Here is a 20,664-nt window from a genome sequence, read left to right as displayed (position 1 = left end):
GGAGACCAGCCAGTTGGTTAACTGGTAGATTGTCTAGCAAAACCAACTCTACTGTAGATATAAGAAATAAAAAACTTAGAGAAATTTGAAAAAAAAATCTTATTGTTTTAGCAGCACATTTTCCATCTCTGATATATATGTTTTTACATATACGCATACACATGAATGTTAAGTGCCATGAACATCATATTAAGTTCTGCAGTCATTCAAATAGCTCAGTGCAAAGTTACTAATTTATGTAGGAAAGGTGAAAAATGTCTTGCATGTAGGACATTTTTCTGTTGATAAACTTCAGAATGAAAGGACAAGGGGAATCTGCACCTTGGGAGTTTCAGACTGAACGTTAGAAAAAATTTGTTGTATTAGCAATGGTGTGTCGAAACAAATTTTCTGGACTGGCCACGGAATGTTCTCTCTTGGAGGTTTACAAAACTTACCCTGGAAAGGGCACTGCTGGCCTGACCTGGTGCTGGCAGTAGCCTGGCTTTGAGTGGGAAGTTGAACAGCCTCAGTTTGTGATGTTCCTGCCCATCCCCGTTCCTGTGACTGGGATGTTCAGAGCACATTCCGTAACAGGTGCAGCTTTCCTAATGGGAAACTCCTTAATTTATCAAGTCATAATAAGATGTCAGAAGGCATACCAAGAAGGCTGAAACCTGAGGTTGAAAGGAAAATTCAATTCTAGCAAATGACAAAAATGGCTTTTCCTTAATGTAGCTTGACAAACAAAACCATATTGTCATGCAATGCTTCTCTTTGTAGTAGAATTTAATCATTCAGCTCTGCCTGACAAATTCTCTCACCTCATTCCCTTCACTTCTGTTTCTAATTTTTCTTCCTGTCCATTTAATCTAGGCAGGCTTTTAAAAATCAGAGTTTTGAAAGATGTTGTCTAGAAATCTGCTGTTTCACACAGTTTGTAGGATAACTCAATCCTGCAAAGATTTATGTCTAAAATAACTTTCCAGTACTATAGGTCTTTGTGCCAATTATTTTCAATCTTTTTTTAAATTTAACTTTGAAACATGTAATTTGTCTCTTGTCTATGTCTCTTAATTTTCTTCCATTCTTTCATTGACTTCAATATTCAATATTTCAATTTCTTAATAATGTCCATATGAATCATTATGAAGATGCTTTGCATGCTGAGTAAAACTGTAAGTTAAATAACAGTTCCCTCCCCCACATTCTCTCCTTCACTTCCTGGAGTTTATTAATGTTGGGTTTTTCTGTGTGATATATGTTTCTTCATACGTGTACACAAGCACAGAATTGAATAAAGAAGTGGAATATGCATATTGAATTTAATAGATAAAGTGCCTATTAGGTAGGAAAAAAAGTTCAGCTGTTATAACCTTATTTAGGAGTGTCTTTCATCTTACTTGAATACAAAACTAGATTGTCTTTCAGCCTCTTATGACTCCAAATAGTGGAATAATATCCTGTAATTATTACATTTTTTGAGAAATGAAGGGGTGTATATTTTGATAATGTAATGTGTGCCAGCATAAGAGACAGGGCTGCAGCATGCAGAGATAATCTGAGGAAGCTGTTTATCAAATCTTGATGTGAAGTCTGAATTTCTTTGTTATCTTTCATTTTCTGTTTATGTTATCAGTATGAAAGTTTCATTATCACTAAATCTTATCATCTGGGAGGACTGTTTGTCAACATCAGACTGAATTCTTTACAGGCATTAACACAGCAGAAGGAAGGAGGATTCTGCAACAGCCACTTAGCTTCATATTGCTTCTCAGATCTTTTAATCCCAACAATAAATATTGCTTTTGCCTGTTTTACCATTACACTGTTTTACAGAAATACCCAGTGAGTACTTACAAACCATGGGAGAAATTTATCTCACCTAATATTATTTATATTCTAAGTTTGACATTAGGTCTATAACCTAAACTAATCACAGAATCCCAGTGTTGTTAGTGGAGAGAAATGGTAGCTCCATAGGGCAATTCCTTCCAATTTATGAGAGTTCCACATCTATTTTAGAGTCACTCACCTATGAAGTGCCTTCCTATCTCTGCTGATGGTTGTAAGCTAGCTGACTAATTTAGATGAGGTTCACACATGGGACCAGAAAAGATATACTCCACACAGGAAAATTCAGATAAATTTCAAAATTTATTGCGTTCTAGGAAGGCCAGTATATGGAATAAATGTGTGGCTTTTTTAGCCAGCAAGAGTTTAATGTTTCTCTTATTTAGACATAATTATTTAGATGTAATATGTTCTCTTGGAATTTCTGTTTTCCAAGGGAAAAGAAAAGATATTTTGTGTTTTGCCTGTTAAATATTTCTTTAGGAAATGGACAATTTCCTGCCATCCTTCTGTCACTTTTGCAGGCCACTCTTCATGGTTGAAGTCCAATGGGACGGAAGAGTCAGAACCATTTTTGCTCTTTCTAAAGATATCTCAGAATATAATTTTATATGATTTTATTTATATTTATATGATTTTATTTATATTTAAAATATGATTTTATTTATATTTAAATGAAGAAATCAGAGTATCCTTTAATTTGTAACTGCTGGTTATTCAGTAGTCATGTATGCACTGAGTTTGAAGATATCCATAGGTACCATTCCCCACCCCAAAATTATTGTGTAATGCTTTAAAGACATTATAATGTCTTTAAAACAGTTTATACTTGGGTCTCTGCGCTCATGTTTCTACAGAGTAGATAGCTAAACTTCACTTTGTGCAATGAAATGTAAATGTAGAGTTTATGTGTTTAAATTTTCTAGCACCCTCGTTCCATATTGTCACAGTGTTTGGTCTTCTACATTTTCCTTTGAAAAAAATTTTGTGTATACACAAAACCCCCATTTTTGTGTATACACAAAACCCCCATTTTTGTGTATACACAAAAATGTAGTGATCTAAACAATTTTCCTCAGCTGCCTTTTATATTTTTTTGTCTGAAGTTGTCTCAGTAAGAAATTGTCAATCAGAAAAGTATGAAAGATGTTGGACACCAAAATGTCAGCCTTTATGTTCAGTTGGTATCCATTTCTTCTGCTTCAGTACATACCTAGCACCAGTGTGGGAGGGTATAATAGTTTTATCCAAGAAGAAATTAAATTATGGTTTTCATGATACTGAAGGAAGTAATAATTCTGCAGAGTTTAAGTCTGCATAATCAACACAGTGCAGGCAGTTTAGTTTGGGTTATGTCTGACCTTATTGCATTACATTTCAAGGTTTAATAATTAGACCTTCTATCAGAGTTTTGCCATGTATTTATTTTAGTTTCTCTTATTTGTTCATTTTTAATTTGTTAACAGTGGAAGATGGAGAAAGTGTATTAATGGAAATATTTGTTCATGGTTTGAGAGCCTGAGCAGATAGGAGTTTGCTTTAGTGGGTAATGTCATGAAATAGAGCACAGATTATAATTGCTTTTTATGTACATTATTTGAATGTATGGAACATTTCATGGGTTAGGTTCCTGTTTTCTGCAAATGTGCAATTTGGATTTAGTGCCTAGGTTTCCTTTTCCTTTTGCACAATTGGTAGTGTTAGAATTGTGGAGATGGCTTTTTGACACCTATATCTTTAAACTAAAACACAAAGTTCTAAGGGCAGGCTAGCTATTTCCATATGAAAGTTCTCTCTGAGTTAGACTTTTCAAGATTGTCTCATTTTTGTCGTGGAACAGATCTTGACCTATTGTTCTGTAGGACTCTATTGCTGCTAGATATGATAGTCAAGGTAAAGATGAACTGGAGCAATGGGAAAAAATGAATCTGTTCCTGCAGGCATTAAATTCTGAAGGCCGGAAAAATCTTTGTTCAGAAATTGTTCCTCTTTCAACAGACCTATTCCATCCATCATTATTCAGTGTAAAGTGTATTTCCTATATCGTGTGTGTAACCAAAATATGAAAACTTAGAAGTACCTGAAATGTTGATTGCAGTGCATCCTTGTGTCGGTGCTCTCTGGCATATTCTGCTGCTTATCTGACTTTTGAATCCTTAATTGCTATAAAGGATTTGCCAGCAGTCACAATGCCTTGTCTTCCAATTTGGCCAGTATTGTTAAAAAAGTTTTTTTGCTTGCTTTTTTAAAAAATCTGAGGTGAAACTTTCCTGGTACAATTGTGATCAGATTGCTGGGTTTGATTGCAGACTGGAGTTGTTTCCAGACTCACAGGGGGCCATTAAGGAATTCTGACACCTCAAATGAAAATAATTGTAGTAACGTAAAATGCTCCTTCAACAAAGAGAATTTCAGGTCACAAAAGGTGAACTCTATCAAAACTGGCATGTTTTTTTCTCCTTCTGCTAGTTCATCACCTAAAGTATGGTACTTGTAAAAAACATAATGGAAACACCAGGAGTGAATTTGAGTACTAAACAGAATTTGAAGTAAATCCAGACAGCATTTAAAATATAAAAAATTAATTTGTAAAGCATTCATTTTTGTTCAAAGTGTGCTTAAACAATTGTTTATGCTTGGAATGCACTTTATACTGGGCCAAAGAAGTGTTTTCTCAGATGTTGTCTTTTAGGTGATTGATCTATGTTTAGCTGGGTTTGGCTGGCACAAGGCACAGTAACACTATTATTACCGAAATTTGCATTATAGCCTTGGTCTAAAATAAAAATAAAATAAAATAAAACAAATTTTAAAAAATGAAATTCTTCAGTATCATGAATTATCATTTCAAAAGTTCACAAGTAAGCTATGAAAGGGATTCAGAGTCATTTGGTGTAATTACTAGTCAAGATCAGATCTTAAATGCACCAGGATTTCTAAACCCAACAATTATTTGAAAAGAGTGTAAATATAATTAGATAAACACTTTGTACAATTCAAAGTAGAAGATTCTCTGTATCATTAGTTTGATAATTATACACTGAAAAACTGAGCAAGACAGGGACTTGTGGATATTTGTAGATATAACATAAATATTAAATAATGTTCTTAACATTAGCAAAAATTACTTACAAAAATAATTATAGCCTGTATTGCATGCAAGTGTGAATGTCTCTATGCTGTCTTAGAGATAATTCTTAAATATTCACAAAAATTACAGCAAGGAGCTGAACTAATGCATGTTCTGGTGAGGCTATAAAAATGTAGCCCAAAAGAATATTTATTACTTTGTCTTTAAAGTAATTTGCTTTGAAACTGTTTTATTATGCACCGGATTTATCTTTTATAAAAATTAAATTAACATATACATTAATTTTAATATTATACAATTAAAATATTTCAAATAAATTAATTTTAAGCTCTATGTTGTTTGTCTTCTCTAAAACCTCATTTCAGTGTTTTTATTAAAATGGAAGATGGTGTTGGTTAAAACAGTTGACTATAAACAAGACGATTTATAACAATATGATTTCCTAATATTTTTTATATTATTTTTATTCTTCCTAGTAAGTGGATATTTCTATTAAGTTTACTTCAGTAAAAGTATTATATTCCATTGTTTGTGTTTTGATACCAGCGAGGATATGGGAATTAGTTGCTCATCTCAATTTATCATAAATACAGGTGTGTGCAGACTAGACTGAAATTACACTTGAAAGTAATCATCCATGGAGCCATAAAGCCCTCGCCAAAAAAGAGCTGTTGAGTCTGGAAATGTTGTAATTTACTTCTGTTTTATTTGCAGATTGCCTTCTCACAGCACAATACTATCATGGATCTGGTGCAGTTCTTTGTCACCTTCTTCAGGTAAATTGCTTTTTTTGTCTTCTGACTGAAATCCTGATGACACTGTACCATCAAACCAGTATCTTAAACAGTTTCTGAATCTTGAGAAATGCCTGAAATGAGGCCTTCAAACTTTGCACCAGTGGAAGGGCAGCTGCTGGAATCTTGCATTATATAATTGTGTATTTCATATTCAGTGGTACAGTCCTCACACCTCATGAAGATTAGCTGGGTTTGTAGCATATATTACAATGAATAGGAAAAGCCAGCTAAACTGTAATTCATATGTGTGATTTTTCTATAAACACTTTTATGGAATTATTTAAAATGATGGCTCTGTTCAATAGCTTGTTATTTTTAATAAAACACAGCATGTCACTACTAATGCTTTCATGTGTCAGAGATTGACTGTGAAAGGCAGTAGCTGATGCCTGAGATTTGGTTGTGGCAGCAATGCGAGGATGGGCTTCAACTGCAAATGAACAACTATTCTAGAATGTGAACAAAACTCCACTGAAAGGCTTCTTAAACATTCAGCTATCTTATAAAATGTCACAAACTTGAATATACACAGATTAGTTACAGTGCTTTGAAATCTTGCTGTGGAGATATTTCCCAATAACCATGAAGTGTACACAAAATGTGAACAGTGACAGACAGGTTTGTTCATCAGACTTTCTGTATTTTTAGGGCAAAACTTTATTTCACAAGTTCACAGTATGGCTTCTCTGTTGACTTTAATCACTTTGCTCTGAGGAACAGTACCTAAAGAATCAGACTCTTAAATACTGTGAATGACCCAAATCCTGTTTATTGCTGTTGCCAAAAAGGGCACAGAAATGATCAGAGCCTGAAGTTTTCTATACCCAGGGCATTGGCTAATGGGGAGGAGTTTAGTAGGTGATATAAAATATCCCAATTCTCCTCTTTCACCACAAACAGAGCAATCAAATGCTGATTGCCTAAAGGTCAGCCTAGTGGTGTTTTGGGTGTTTGGGGTTTTTGTGTGTGTGTGTTTTGCGGTTTTATTCTCTTTTTCTCATGGGGAGACAGTAAGTTCTATAACTTATGATGATTATGCAAATGTTTAGTTTACAAACCCATATAGAAGAAATCAAAGTCTGTCAAGTACAACAGACCAGAGGGATCCTGTCACAAATAGCAGGGGTAAACTAGGAGCAGTTTGTCGGTGCTCTGTGCCCTGGTGCAGCCTTAGGAAAGGTGAACTAAAGGCTCTCTGGTGGTGCAGCCATCTCCGTGGGTACATGGAATTATCTCTCCAAGTGTGATGGTCTGTCTCATCCAGTTTGTTCTGGGTAAATGCACAGATAGGATGTCAACAGTTTGTAGACTAAAAGAATAATTTTAATAAGGGTTTGTTTGTCTCTTGTTTTGTGTGGGTTTGAGTTTGTTTGTGGGGTTTGGTTTTGTTTGCTGAATGGGAATTAGGTGTATTGTGACTGTGGCAAATCATGGTGGTAGCAATAATAATAACCCAGGCCATGTTTACTAAGATTGTTGATAGAGAAAATAATTGTGTTTAAAGACAATTTGAATGTACTTGATAACAAAGCATACTTCAACATGCTTTGGTAAACCTGCCTTTGTATTTCTCCCATCCAGTATTACATTTCTATTTCTGAGGTTGTGACAAAATGCTGTTCACCCTGCCTGGCCAGAGCAAATAGACCCGTTGGACAATAACTGCTATTCAACAACCAGGCAAAAGTATAGTTTAAAACTGTTCCTTTGTAGCTTTTGTGTTCCAGACTGAGAGATGAAATGAACATTTTACTGCATCAAAACAGGCATTTTTAGAACTGTCCTGTTGTATCAAGATGAACTGTTTTAAAAACATTGTTGTGTAAGGCATTTATTTAAAACTATACATAATAAAGCACAAAATGTATGATTTTGAAGAAATTAATGCTTGATCTACCAAGATACTGATATTGTATATTCTAGAAGAAAAACAGTCTAGGAGAAGATAAAGATAAATAGAAGTTATATTGAAAAAAATAAGCAGAATATTCTTGAAACTGTAGAGCTTCAGACTGTGATACACAGTGTTAAAAACCTCCACTCTATTTAATTTCATTCTTTTTCTGCTGGAATGTTTTGTTTCAGCTACTGGTTCAGTGACCTTTTCTCTAAGAATAAAAATGCAATATGAGTAGTAACAGATTCCAAACTGTCTTATAGAGAGTGTGGCATCTGTGTTGCTGTGCTGAGTGCCTTGAAGACTTTTAGCCATCATACAAATTGAGAAATCTGTGACTTCTTTTCTTTCCACCTTCTTTGAAGAAGTACAGATCTCACTGGAAAATTTCACAGGCAGTGAATGTGAATGATCTTTCTTGCACTAAAAAATGCAGTATGCACAGTTAAAGAAAGTGTATTTCTATATTACCTGGACCACTAAAACCCACAATATCCTAAAGTATGGCACTTTATTTGAAACTCGAAGGGATATAGAAATTTGCACTGTTTACAAGTCTTACATGAATATGTGGATTTAGCTAAATAGGTGCTAGGACATTTCAGACATTTCATAAGTAACTTTATTTTACGAAAACATTACTTCTTTAGATCACATCTAACATCCATGAATATTGATTGTTCAATAATTTTTTGGGTTTTATTATCTTTGATTTGAGTTAATCCTAATTGGAGAGCTAAGAAACACTTGATTTTTATACCTGCTTTAAATAAAATTATAGCTGTGAATTTATAACAATACTCAAGCAATTCCCAGATAATTATTTGTATTAAGAATTTGAAGCATAAGTTCTGGTAAGAAATGTGGTTAAATCTCATAATCAAAAACCAGGCAAGCATGAAATTGCTGCAGATGACAAAGGTTAGCTGTTAATATAATCGTAATAGGAAATGATAAGCAAGTGCCAGAACTATGTTTTTAAAGCCTTTTCTAAATGCATTGTACCAGCTATTAACTCATCAGGCATGTTCTCTGAGCTCCCAGAACTATTACTTCTCTTGCCTCTGGTACTTTGGGTGAAGCTGATTGACTGAATAGAATATTTTAGCCACTTTTCTAACATATCTCCATAGTGTCATAAATTACAGAATCTCCAGGTTTTATTAAGTAGAGCAATATTAATATGGACTCTTTGAAAGTTGAAAATCCTTCTTTTGTGTATGCTTTAAGAAATTCCATGAGAAAATACAGTCATTTAGGATCAGAGGCACATTCCTTCTATTAAATCTTTCTGTGAGCAGCGTGCGAGAAAACAATATTCAAAATATACCCAGTGCTTATTGCAGAAGGAGAGGATGGGTATTTTGGTAAAGATGAGCATGAGCTACAACAGGAATTGCAGCAGATGCTGAAGAACCAGATTTATTAAGTCCACATGTAGGGCTGTGTGCTGCCTGCAGTGGGAGGGGGAGCTGCATTTCAGCAGTGTCAGAACTCCTGGGAGCTGCAGTGCTCGAATCCACCACCCTGGGGGTGAGTTTGCAATGGGAGAATCCTGCTCTTTACCAGCACCCTTTGGTCTGTGTGCCTGCCTTCGCGTTTTGTTCTTATTAGAATGAAGGATGGTAAATTAGTGCTGGATTTTGGAGTGCTTATCTGTATGAGATCGAATATTGATCTCTGTGAGAAAGACAAAAACCAGTGTGTTGGGATCAGATTGCATCTACCATGGCTGGGATCTCAGAAAATCCAGAACTCTTATAAATACAAATTAGAATATTTTATAGTAATATGAAAATCAAGTTATCATAGCAAAATGGATTTTACTTTTGAGGCTAGAATAAAATTGATTTTTACTTAATGATGCATTTAAAGTTTTCACCTCACTTGGAAGCACAGAGCTGTTTGACTTCCACTGGGAAAAGCGCATTTGTACTGTGGTGGGCAATTTGACTTGGGTTTCCTTTCTTTAAATGTTTTGAATTGTTGAAGGTAGTTTTGTTCTTCTGCTCTTTGAATCACACAGAAACTTTGTCATCACTGTGGAGTTCTTTGGTGTGTTCATATTTCCAGAGAAGGCAGCCACTTGTTATTGGCCTGCAGGCAAAGGAGATTCCCCAGTATCACCAGATCAGTTGCTCTTCAAAACAAGGGATGAGTCACTTAATCTGTCAGTGAACAGAACTGTTTTCCATTATTTCCTTCCTGGTTTTCATCTTTCTGTTTGTCCTTTGAGTCATTTGGAAGTGTGTGTGAGTGCTCACCATATTTTGATTTCAACAGATGCTGTTCTCAAAACACAAATTAGTGGCTCACATACCTGAAGATGGCCTATGTGCCTGTGTATAAAACAGGTATGAGCTTCTTCCTTCCTTAAGGGCAGTGCAGTTAAAGTTTGAAAGTCTCTCTTCCTTTATGTAACAAATACAGTGAGAGGTGTTCATTGTGCCTCCTGAAGCTCTGGCATTTTCTCCTTTCAGGGATGTGTCTTTCTAGAGCTGCATTGGATTTTGTATCCTAAGAAGCATCACAGATGATTCATACTGTGTTTATGTTTTGATTCCCTACCTTTTCTGATGTATTTTCTTAAATCCAGTTAGTCAGTTATTTTCTTAGTCTTCAACAGCATCAGGGCTTACAGCAATTTTTCTTCTAGAGTGCTTAATCCTTCCTGGTTACTTTTTAATGAAACTCCAGTCCACTGTACTTTAAGGAAAAGAACTAGAACAGGTTTTCATCTGTGATAAATGGACTTGAAATTTTCCTTTTGTCATTTTAATTCCAAAGAGAAGGAATTCAGTTTTCTTATGACATGTACCTGTTGCAAAGTTAACTTCAGGAGTTTGCTCCCAGATGTGAGGAATACTGTGAAGTGGGGTGAAAGCTGATGAAGGGAAACAATAACAAGAAATAAAGGAAGCAAAAGCATTAGTGTTTTCCTTCAGGCAGTGGTGTCATTGTCCATTACAGCGGGTGACAAGCAGCTTTGTCAAGCCCCATGCCCGCCTGTCTCTGCAGGCAGGTCGGTGTGATGGGCTGGGCACTGAGTGACAGCCAAGAAATGAGCAATCTTCTCATGGCAGGGCAGAAATATTCCAGGTCCCTGTTCTCAGCTGAAATAAATCACAGTGAGAGAGAAAAGACAGTGCTAGACCGCGTGCTATGCTGTGAATTTCATACGTCCGAAAATATTAAATGTGATTATTCCTTTTTAGAAGAGACATCTTAAATCAAAGGAATTTATTTTCTGTATTGAAATATTAATGCAAATATTTCAGTAAAATTGCTTGGTACTAAATGAAGTCTTTTGTGTGGGAGGTTTTGTGATCTTTCTAAATTATCTGTTCAATCCAAGGTAGGGATGACTATGTTTTGTCAATAAGAAGCAAAATTATGGAAATGCTACTGTGAACTCCAAAAGCTACATTAAGAATTGCAGAGTAAAAACTAAACTACTTATATAATCTATTTAAATTTTTTAATCTGGATTTTTTGATCTAAATTTAATCCTCATATATGGCCCAATCATGTTCTATATCATAGTTGGTTTTCTATGTTTTCAATAATTTTTGGTGATATTTTAGGTAAACATTCACCACTTGGAAAATTATATTTCTTTCCTCATATGTTTTCAGTCTTTAGTAGCTGAAATTCTAGTATCAGGTTGAGATTAATCAGGGGTTTTTATTCTTTATCCAGTTCAATTGCAGAATTTTTAGTGTTCTTCTTGAATGATGCTTCTTTGGCCTGGAAATCTAAAAATCCTTGCTCTGTCCTAGGAAAATTGAATCTTAACAGGACTTTTAATAAGGAAAGTTATGACATTTTTGCACCTACTCATTTTAGCATATTTGCCTCTTTGGAAAAAGTATTGGCAAGGTTACAGATGGAAGGGAAAAGTTGTTTGGACTGTGTTATACTTCTTCATTATATTTCAGTCTATCATGCTAAATTTGTCCAGAATTTCAATTAAATATAAATATATTAATATATAAATATATAAAATTAATATATAAAAATATAATTTTTATTTATTATTTTTTCACATGCAATATCACTTATTGAGAGAAATATGGAGCATTTGACCCATGAAGGGCAAGCACATAAAATTATATGAAACATTGAAGTATTTTCCATAACTAAAGAAACATATGCTTCATGGGTGTGATATTCTGTTTATTCAGTGGAGATTAATTTCATTTTACATGAGATCAAATAGTTTTGACTGTAAATCTTTTTTATTTGTTACCTCAAAGAGGTGAAAGGAAGAACCACAGAGGGTAAAAGTTCACATCTAGAGCTTTATTGTGTAATATATTTCAGAGTCCTTTTACATGATTCGCTTTAATCTGATATTGGATTGGCAGATTAAATGGGAATGTTGATCTCTCAATAGCATCTTGGTGTACACTGCATCCGTTTTCCCTTTTAAGTTGAATATAAAGGCTGTTTGTGTGATTGATCATTCATTCATACTTCACTATAGCAGCTTGTGGTATATTTACCAGAAACCCACAGCCTTGCGGATGTATGCATGAATTATGTAGGTAGGAAAATAGAAATCTAAAAAATGTATGTGTACTTCTTTTGTAGTTATTTTTTAATAATTATTTTATTGAATAAAGTTATTTAATGCTCCCTGCCATCCTCTATAACATTGTGGCACATGTACATAATGAAAAAAATGCCAATACTATTTTTCATAATAATTTTTCTGCTAATTACAAATTCCCTGTTCAAACGTTACTTTCTTCTTTACTTTCAAGAAGATTGTTGATGCTTCATTGCACAGCAAAGACCAATGAACCCAAGCTTTGCAAAGGCAGTTGTCAGAGATGATTTTAAACTGTTATAGGAGTTTATGCCTTGGGAGAAGAAGGATTAATTTGGTTTTCTGTATTGAATATATATTAATAAATTATTTAGCACAAAAAATCGTAGCTATTCTGACTAATATATTAATCCATATTATATTTATATTTCATTGCTACTGCTTACTTTAAAATATAACTAATATAAAATGCAGTTGACACCACTGATACTTCAATCTCCCTTTTCCCATTATGCATTCAGAGCTTAAATTGTGAAGCTTTATTTATACCATTATTGAAGTCTTAGTTTGTCATTTTACTTCATTTTGCCCTTCTGACTGAAAATTATTTTCATTATATTTCTAATAGTAATTTTTAATGTGCTGCTCTGGAGACTTACAGCATTCTTTTGGTAGTATCATGGTTTTAACCATGACAAAGTAAAACAAATTCCATGTGGATATTCTTTTCCATGCATTCTTACCAAATATAGTGTTGAGTCTGGAAGGACCAGATTAGAAGGCAGATATATATTTCTTATTAGCTCTTAATCTGTTTTGTATAAGTTTGGTAGTTGTGAACGTGTGAGAAGAGAATTTTAAGGGAAGTTATGTGACTTTCATGAATCACTTTATGCAAGAGTTATTTCTGGGGATATATGGATTTTCAGGACTGCATCAAAAAATAACATTTTAATCATTCATCTGGATAAGAAGAATTATCCGTGTAATTAGTTTCAAATGAACTTGAAACTTGTTGCTTAACTTGTGTGAATTCCATTTGAGACACAAATAAATACAAATTTGCATTTAAATGATTTTTGGTAATACTTTGATTTTTAAATACCATCGTAGATACTTTACCTCATATTTAGGCATTTCTTTAACTCTGCAGTTTGGAAAGCAAGAATTCAGTGCCCGAACCCTTTGTGGCTTTTGTATTACAGGGTTCAAATTTTCCTTGGGTTCCTTTAATTCAGAAAGAAGCTGTGGGGGAAAAGAATGGAATATAGATCTAGACTGATGGAAGAAGCCCTGTCATATTTAAGGCTGTGCAACAATGACATTTTGTACCTGAAAAGGGAAAAATTGCAGTTCTTGGCTTATCTGTTCCAGAAAATGGAGTGTTCCAGAAAATGGAGGCAGTGCATGGAGCTGCTGGTGCTGGTGGTGTTGTCATGACAAGCAGGAATAGGAAAAGGACATTCCTGAATCACCTGGATGAGGATGCTGGCTGTGTTGGCAATGCCTTTCACTGGCTGTGCCTCTCCCTGAGCAGGAATTCAGCACTCCTGGCTGAAATGTCTTGGCTCCACAGCCAGGATTCATTTCCCTGACCCCACACATTGTGCTGCCATGAACTGGAATTTGCATATCCTACTTCCTTACTAGCCAAGACTACTTTTCCCTTAATCCTTATACAATTTAATTTGGAATTGTAACACTTAATTCCCAGAATCATTCTAAATTGCTAATCACTGAAATAGTCCTACTTATAATGATGTTTATAAAACTTTCTGATTCATAGCAATTTAATTAATCATTAAAAAATATGCTGCTGTCATACACATCAGACTTCTAATATTATGTTTACAATGCTTTGTGCTTCAGATAATCCTGTTGAAATCTTTGGAGCTGCTTGTCATGTGTACACCAGTTAACACAAGGATGGCTGAACCCAGCACATCATAATCATAAACACAATGTTCTTGTCAAGTACAATGAAAGAAATCAATTGCTGTGACAATAATTGCTATTTGAAGTCACGGTGTTAGAAAAGTAATTGTTCAATTATTTTTATTTTAGAATTGTGCTTGCTTTATAAAATATCAATTAAAATGGGCTCTATTTGCCAATAGAAAGATAGTAAATAATGTGTTGGGAAAGCAGTTCTTAGAAAAACAGTTAATGTGATCTGTTGGGAAACTTTTGCAGTACTACCTTGAAGATATTAACTTAGGTATGAGACTTGTTTTCTTTGCATATATCCACATTAAAAAGTTTCTTCGTCATTAGTTTGTTTTACTGAATGTGTTAAATTGTAGTTCATATGAGCCCTAGAAGAGAAGCAATAGAGTGTGGGGTCACTCTTTAGATTGCTAATTAGGGAATTGTACATTTTTGTGCTCTTGTCAAAGAGGGGCAGGAGGTTGGTGGATACAGAAGGATATTTAATTACTGTCTCAGCTCAGCAAGACTCAGGTGATTGAGTAACAACTGCCTTGATGGCCCAAGTCCTATGTTCAAAATGACTTGGGAGAAGCCTTTAAAATATGTGCCAATATATATCTGTGGGCAGTAAATGAGTCTGCTATGCCCCTAACAAACCTGGTGAAAGGATTTTTGGGAGCTTCTCTCTCTGTTGGTGAGCAGTGTGAACAAAGAGATCATCACTTGGGCGAGATGGTGCTGAGGACCTGACATCCACACTGAATGCTTTTTTTGTCTTTGAGCTAGCTCTAGTTTAGTTCTGCGGACTGATGGAACTAAACTCCCTTTGGCTCTGGAGTGAACATTGCACATCTTCTAACTGAGCTCCAGGGCTGCTCCACAGGGGCATTCAGGGGTTGGTTCAAAAGCCCATTCCAGATCCACACTAGGCCAGCCCTGCAGGAATTCCCCTTGGGACACCAGGATGGGTCTGTCACGTGTTGGAGCATGGGGACAGGATGATGGCAGCTGGTAGAGCAGCCTTACACCCTGTGCTGGCCCAGCCGTGCTGCTCCCAGCGTGGGCCCAACCAGGGATGCTCAGCTGTGGGCTCTGCATTACCTTGTCCTGCAAGAAGAGTAAATGTGATGGGTGCTCAAAGCACAATCTCGCATAATTTTTCATTTTGGTAGATTTAAAAGTATGCTAGATGAAAGTTAAAGTCTTGTGAAAGTGTTTGCTTTCATTGGTTTGTGGAAATTTATTTGAATTATTGTGCAAATAATTCTTACTTACTGTCTTAAGTAAAATCATAAAAGCAACAATTATTCTGTTTGTATGTTAAATAATTAGAGAATGAAAAAAGAAGTAACAGAGAATGGCACATTTTGTTTTGTTTTGTTTACCTTCCATTTACAGTATTGATTCTTAAAATATTTATGCTTAGTTCCTTTTACATCCCTGCAAAAGTAAGTAAATTATTTCACTTCAACCAAAGTATTACTTTGATACAATATGTAATTTATAGGCATTAATACATAATAAAAAAAAGGAATTCCATAGTGTACTTATTATGCATTCATAGAGCTTAAGGCACAAATGTGTCATTAATTCATCTGGTCTAAACATGCTGATCATTACATTTCACAGATTTCCCCTTCTATTTCTCCATGCAATTTAAATGTCTTTAAGGATATATACACATTTTATTTCAGTTTGCCCAGACCAAGCAGCAACACATCTAATAATTCCCTTAACACTTTTTAATTTGCTGCGTAAAGAATCACAGAGAAACTAATTTGTGAGTTATGGAAAACATTTTAGTTTCTTCAGCCAGGTCTGCACTAAACATGCCTAAATGTGACCTCTGGAAGTCAAAAATTTGCTCTGTTGATTGCAAAAATAGTTATGCAGGCAGTAATTATTCCTTGCAATTTCCCTTCTCCTTGTTCTATTAAATCACTATTTCTGTTTTCATATTGCCCAGAGCCCTTCTGGGCAGAGCATCTGCATAGCCCAGACCTCCCTGCTAGCCCTGGTGTTTTCTTGCAGCCTTTCCTTGGCCCCTTTGCTGTGCTGGAAACAAACTGTGTTCAAGGCTTCTTCCTCTGCAGTTCGTTGGTTCTCCAGTTGTTTATTGTCTCCAAAGTCATGCTAGGACAATAACTTCCAACCAACCTGTAACCCAGGGTGCTGATGATGGATTGCTCTTTTCCAGGCATGCTTTCTTAAGTGTTTCCTCGAGTTTTGTTCAACGTGGTTTGAAGGGGAAACTGTGCAAAACTGTATCCTTGTCTTCTGGCACTTTTTGTTTGCTCTGGAGAGCACAAAATCTTAATAATACTTGGGCTGCTGTGGTTTTAAGAGTGTCTTGGAAATTGTCTTATTGGGAGGATTTACATTGATAAATGCAGAAAGGCATTCTTGGGATAGCATTTCATAACCCATGTGCTTTGCAAAGGCACTTATCCAAATGTTTGTTGATTTGGATGGCACTCAGTCTCAACTGGAGACTCAGAGATGGTGCACATAATCTGTGATCATGTGGATTAACTGCAGGCAAGTTGCCACTTGGTCTTTTCCAAAAGTGAAATGATTTTTTTGTGAAGTCACTGTCAGCAAAAGATTTGCTCCAAATTTTGAATACCTTTTGTGATTTTTCTCTGTATTCTTTCCATGTTTTCCAATCTCCTTTCAGAAAATGCCAATGGCAAAGCTTTAAGAAGAAGTCTGATAGTATCTGTTTTGGCAGTACCTTGTAGAGTGATAAATTTATCTCTCAAGTGCTGCTTACTACTGTGCACCTGAATATTTAAGGTTGTTTTAACCCTTTCTGTTTCAGCATCCCAGCAGTAATTCATACTGAATTGTCATTCACACTGGTCTCTAAGCTGGTTTGGGAACTCTTTCATTCCAAGGGAAAAAAATTCTTTGCAATGTAAATAAAGTCTGACTTCCTTGTTCTCATAAATGCAACTTAGCAATGATTATGTATTAAAAAAATCTAAAAATTGACCATTGTACAATCTCTTTAACCTCTGTGCCATTAACCACTATTCACCACTTTTGTCTTTGTGTCATGCATAGATCTCTCAGCTATTATAAATTTGTCCCATCAAAACTGAGTGGATCTGATGGGAACTTTGTAACTCATCTAGAAGTTCCCTTTTCTGATGTTGGTCCCCTGCTGACAGTTTCTTTTTTATCTACCTGATGGCCAATTTTCAATTCATTTAATTTGCACTGCACTTTCTGTTTTTATATCTCTGTCACAAGGAGGAGATAAGAAGTATAATGGGGGACTGGAGAGCATCCACCTACACCTGTCCTGCTGGTTTTTTACATTTTTTGCCTGTGATGTTAATGTCTTTATCATGACTCCCTTCAAATCCCTATTGTTTCAAAGCCAAAGAGAACTTATTTCTTCTACCATTTCATTCCCCTGACCAAGCTGACTGCTTTCTTTTATACCTTTTACATTCAGCTTAGATTTTTAGAGATAAGATGATGGTTGCTTCAAGGTACAGGCACACTATAGATTTATGCACTGACATCCCAATGCTTTCTGGTTTGTTTTTTATTCCTTTTCTAATCTCTTTCAACATCCTATTTTCTGTTTTGACTGCTACTAAACATTCAGTTGATATGTTCAAAGAACTATCTGCAATGACTTCATGATCATTCTCTTGAGTGGTAATTGCTAATTTAGAACCTATCATTGTGTATTTGTAGCTAGTTGTGGTGGGGTTTTTTTTCTTGTGCACATTGCCTTCAGTTCATTGTCACTGAATTTCATTCTCTTATTTTATTGCCAAGTCACTCTGCATTGTGAGATCCTTTGCAGTCAGCTTTAATTTTTATTGCCCTACATAAAGCAAGGATGTTATCTCACCACAGTCTGGAACTAGGTTAATTTCACAAAATCTATTTTCCATCTCTTTCTTCATTCATTCTGTAGCATGAATTTTGATTCACCCCCTAAAAAACCACCCCCTTAAAATAAAAAAAAGAGGAAAAAATAAAGTAGAATATTTACTTGCCAAGAAAAGATTATACAAAAGTCACATTATCAATGCTGTAACTTCCCATGGTTTATAGTACCTTATGGGTGCATCTTTAAGACACTAATTTCTGATTTTAGCTTTGCAAGTAATTGATGTTTTGACTGATGAGAGGAAAATTCAGTGTGACCCACTCCACTGACATACAGAGCACAGAATCCATTTGTCTGAAGTCTTTCAGCCAGAACTCTGAATATTTTTTTAATTCTACTAACTTAAGAGAACTGTTCAAGAAATTAATAAATGTGAAGGAGAAAATTTTCTAAGGGTAGATATTCTCTTCCTGGTCATAATAAATCAGTCACACAGTGCAAGGCTCTCTCTAAGTTTCTTGTGTCCAGCTCCCTTGCATGTATTAACCTTTTCTAAATTCCAGGAGTGCTGAGTTAAAAATTGCAAACAGAGTTGCTGTTGTTTCCCTAATTTAGTGGATTGTGGAAGGACTGTAGAGGAGGGGAAGAGTGAGTTGGCTTTCCCTTGCTTCATGCACAGCATCCCAATCTCTAGCAGCGCATCAGTACCCTGATGCTGCCCTAAAGCATCTGTGGCAGGAACCAGCTGGACTCTGCAATGTAGAGGAAGGGAAATATTTCTGGAAAATACTATTTATAAGACCTTCTTGACTTAAAAACCTTAAAAGATGTTGCTGCAAAACTGAATTTATTCTGGTGGTCAGTGGGGTTTTTTTAGCTCTTCTCTAGACAGCCAAATATAAATTTACAATCACTTGTACTTACTTGCCTTTAAAGGAAGACATTGGTGTTACTTTGCACTTATGCACAGTACTCGTCTGAACTATACTACTTCCATAAATCTTGGTATTTCCTGTATTAAAGAATATATTTTGAAGCTTTTTGGCAGAAAATAAAAATTGTAGATGTCTAGTAGTTAATTCAGTAGTTAAGTGTTAGATTAATTGAAACCATTTTGTACAGTAGATGAGCTAACATGGTGTGAAAGTTTTTCACACAATTAGTAAATCCAGATACTTATATTAAAAAAAACCTGTCTAAAATTTCAAAGATCTTCTGAGTAATTACAAGTGCCAGCTTTAGAAGCCTTTTTCTAGTATCCAGACACTCACTAAAAGAGGTTGAGTTCAATGATCTTTCTACTGAAATACTTTATGGATTAAATGTTACAATACAAAGATACTGAAGCAAGAGAGAAGGTGTATGCTCTGATTGTACACTGCAGGTGTTTAATTTTCTTTTTTTTTTTTTTTAATTCTTCTGTTGTGTCTTTGGAACTGTAATGTGGTGATGTCCTTAGAGATGTTTTCCTTGGGCAATTACCCATGGAAATACTCAATAAGATAACACAGGCCTATTGTCACTGTGCAAACCCAGCTCCTCAAACTAATTACACTCCTTGTGTAGTTACCCTGCCTGCATCCCAGGAAATTACTCAGAATTTACAAAGTGAAAGAAATATAAATAGCTATATTTTTTTTCGCTATACTTCATCCTCTTTTTTCATCTACTAAACATGGAACATGCAGTGCATATTTGTTGAGACTGTTGTGGGTATCTGGAGGGTTGTACTGGAGCTTATCCCATGCTAATGGAAACATTTCCAGGAGAAAACCAGAGCATGTGATGTGTATTTGCTTTGACTTTGAACTTGGATGGTTAACTCTTTGTAATTCTGGCAGAGTTTAGTTTTCCCCAATTTAAGGGGCTTATTTTCCCATGCTAGAATGTCTTTTATTACCTTTGATACTCTAAAGAAATAAGCTTTTCACAAGTTACAATTCTTATTTTTTTTCTTTTGTAATTGCAGTTGTTTCTTATCCTTACTGCTGGTAGCTGCTGTCGTGTGGAAAATCAAACAAACCTGTTGGGCTTCTCGACGGAGAGAGGTATCAATAACTTTCAGATTATTGTAGTAGCTTTATCTTTCAGAATATGTTGAGAACTTTGATTAACAGTCACTCCTTCCCTTTCTCATGTATATCCAATTTAAATAATTAGCACTTCAAAAAAAAATTAGCACTGCAAAAATAAAATGAAGTCATTTTATACCCTTGACTTTTTTGTGATGAAGAAGGAGAAAAATTTATTTCTTTCTCCTGTCAAGAACTAAAGGAACTACAGTACTAGGCTGCAGAAAGGTAAAATTTCCTTATGGTGGCATATTTAGAATATTTAGAATATAATTGAATAGAATATTTCAGTTGAAAGGGTCCTGCAAAGAATTATTCAGCCTGACCACTTCAGGGCTGACGAAAGGTTAAATCATATTAATAAGAGTTTTGTCCAAATAAATAATAATTTCTTGTACACTGATGAGGTTGGGGCACTGACCACTTGCTAGGAAGTCTGTTCCAGTGTTTGACCACCTTCTCTGTAAATAAATGTTTCCTAATAACCAACCTGAACCTCCCCTAAAAGGAGCAAATTTCTCTCTCTATTAGAATCAGTAGTTACATCATTAAATCCGTGGCACAGTTAAAATCTTCGGTAAGTTTTCATACATAGACTCAACCTTATTCTTCTGTGGTCTAAATTCTTAAAGCTATGTTG

At 35.2% G+C, this 20,664-nt stretch overlaps 1 protein-coding gene across 3 annotated transcripts in view; it reads left to right on the top strand.

Moving 5' to 3' along the window:
• Positions 1 to 20,664, top strand: part of ATRNL1 (attractin like 1) — a 428,690-nt gene that overhangs the window by 205,529 nt on the left and 202,497 nt on the right. For all 3 annotated transcript variants that reach the window (XM_059476726.1, XM_059476727.1, XM_059476728.1), the window contains exons 25-26: positions 5,639 to 5,700; positions 19,922 to 20,000. In XM_059476726.1, coding sequence (XP_059332709.1) covers positions 5,639 to 5,700; positions 19,922 to 20,000 — 141 coding nt within the window. The remainder of the gene's footprint in view (positions 1 to 5,638; positions 5,701 to 19,921; positions 20,001 to 20,664) is intronic.

Source organism: Ammospiza nelsoni, chromosome 8, assembly GCF_027579445.1.
Source record: "Ammospiza nelsoni isolate bAmmNel1 chromosome 8, bAmmNel1.pri, whole genome shotgun sequence".
NCBI classification, from domain to species: domain Eukaryota; kingdom Metazoa; phylum Chordata; class Aves; order Passeriformes; family Passerellidae; genus Ammospiza; species Ammospiza nelsoni.
The sequence above is the reverse complement of the archived record's forward strand: the minus strand, read 5'-3'. Positions and strand labels throughout refer to the sequence as shown.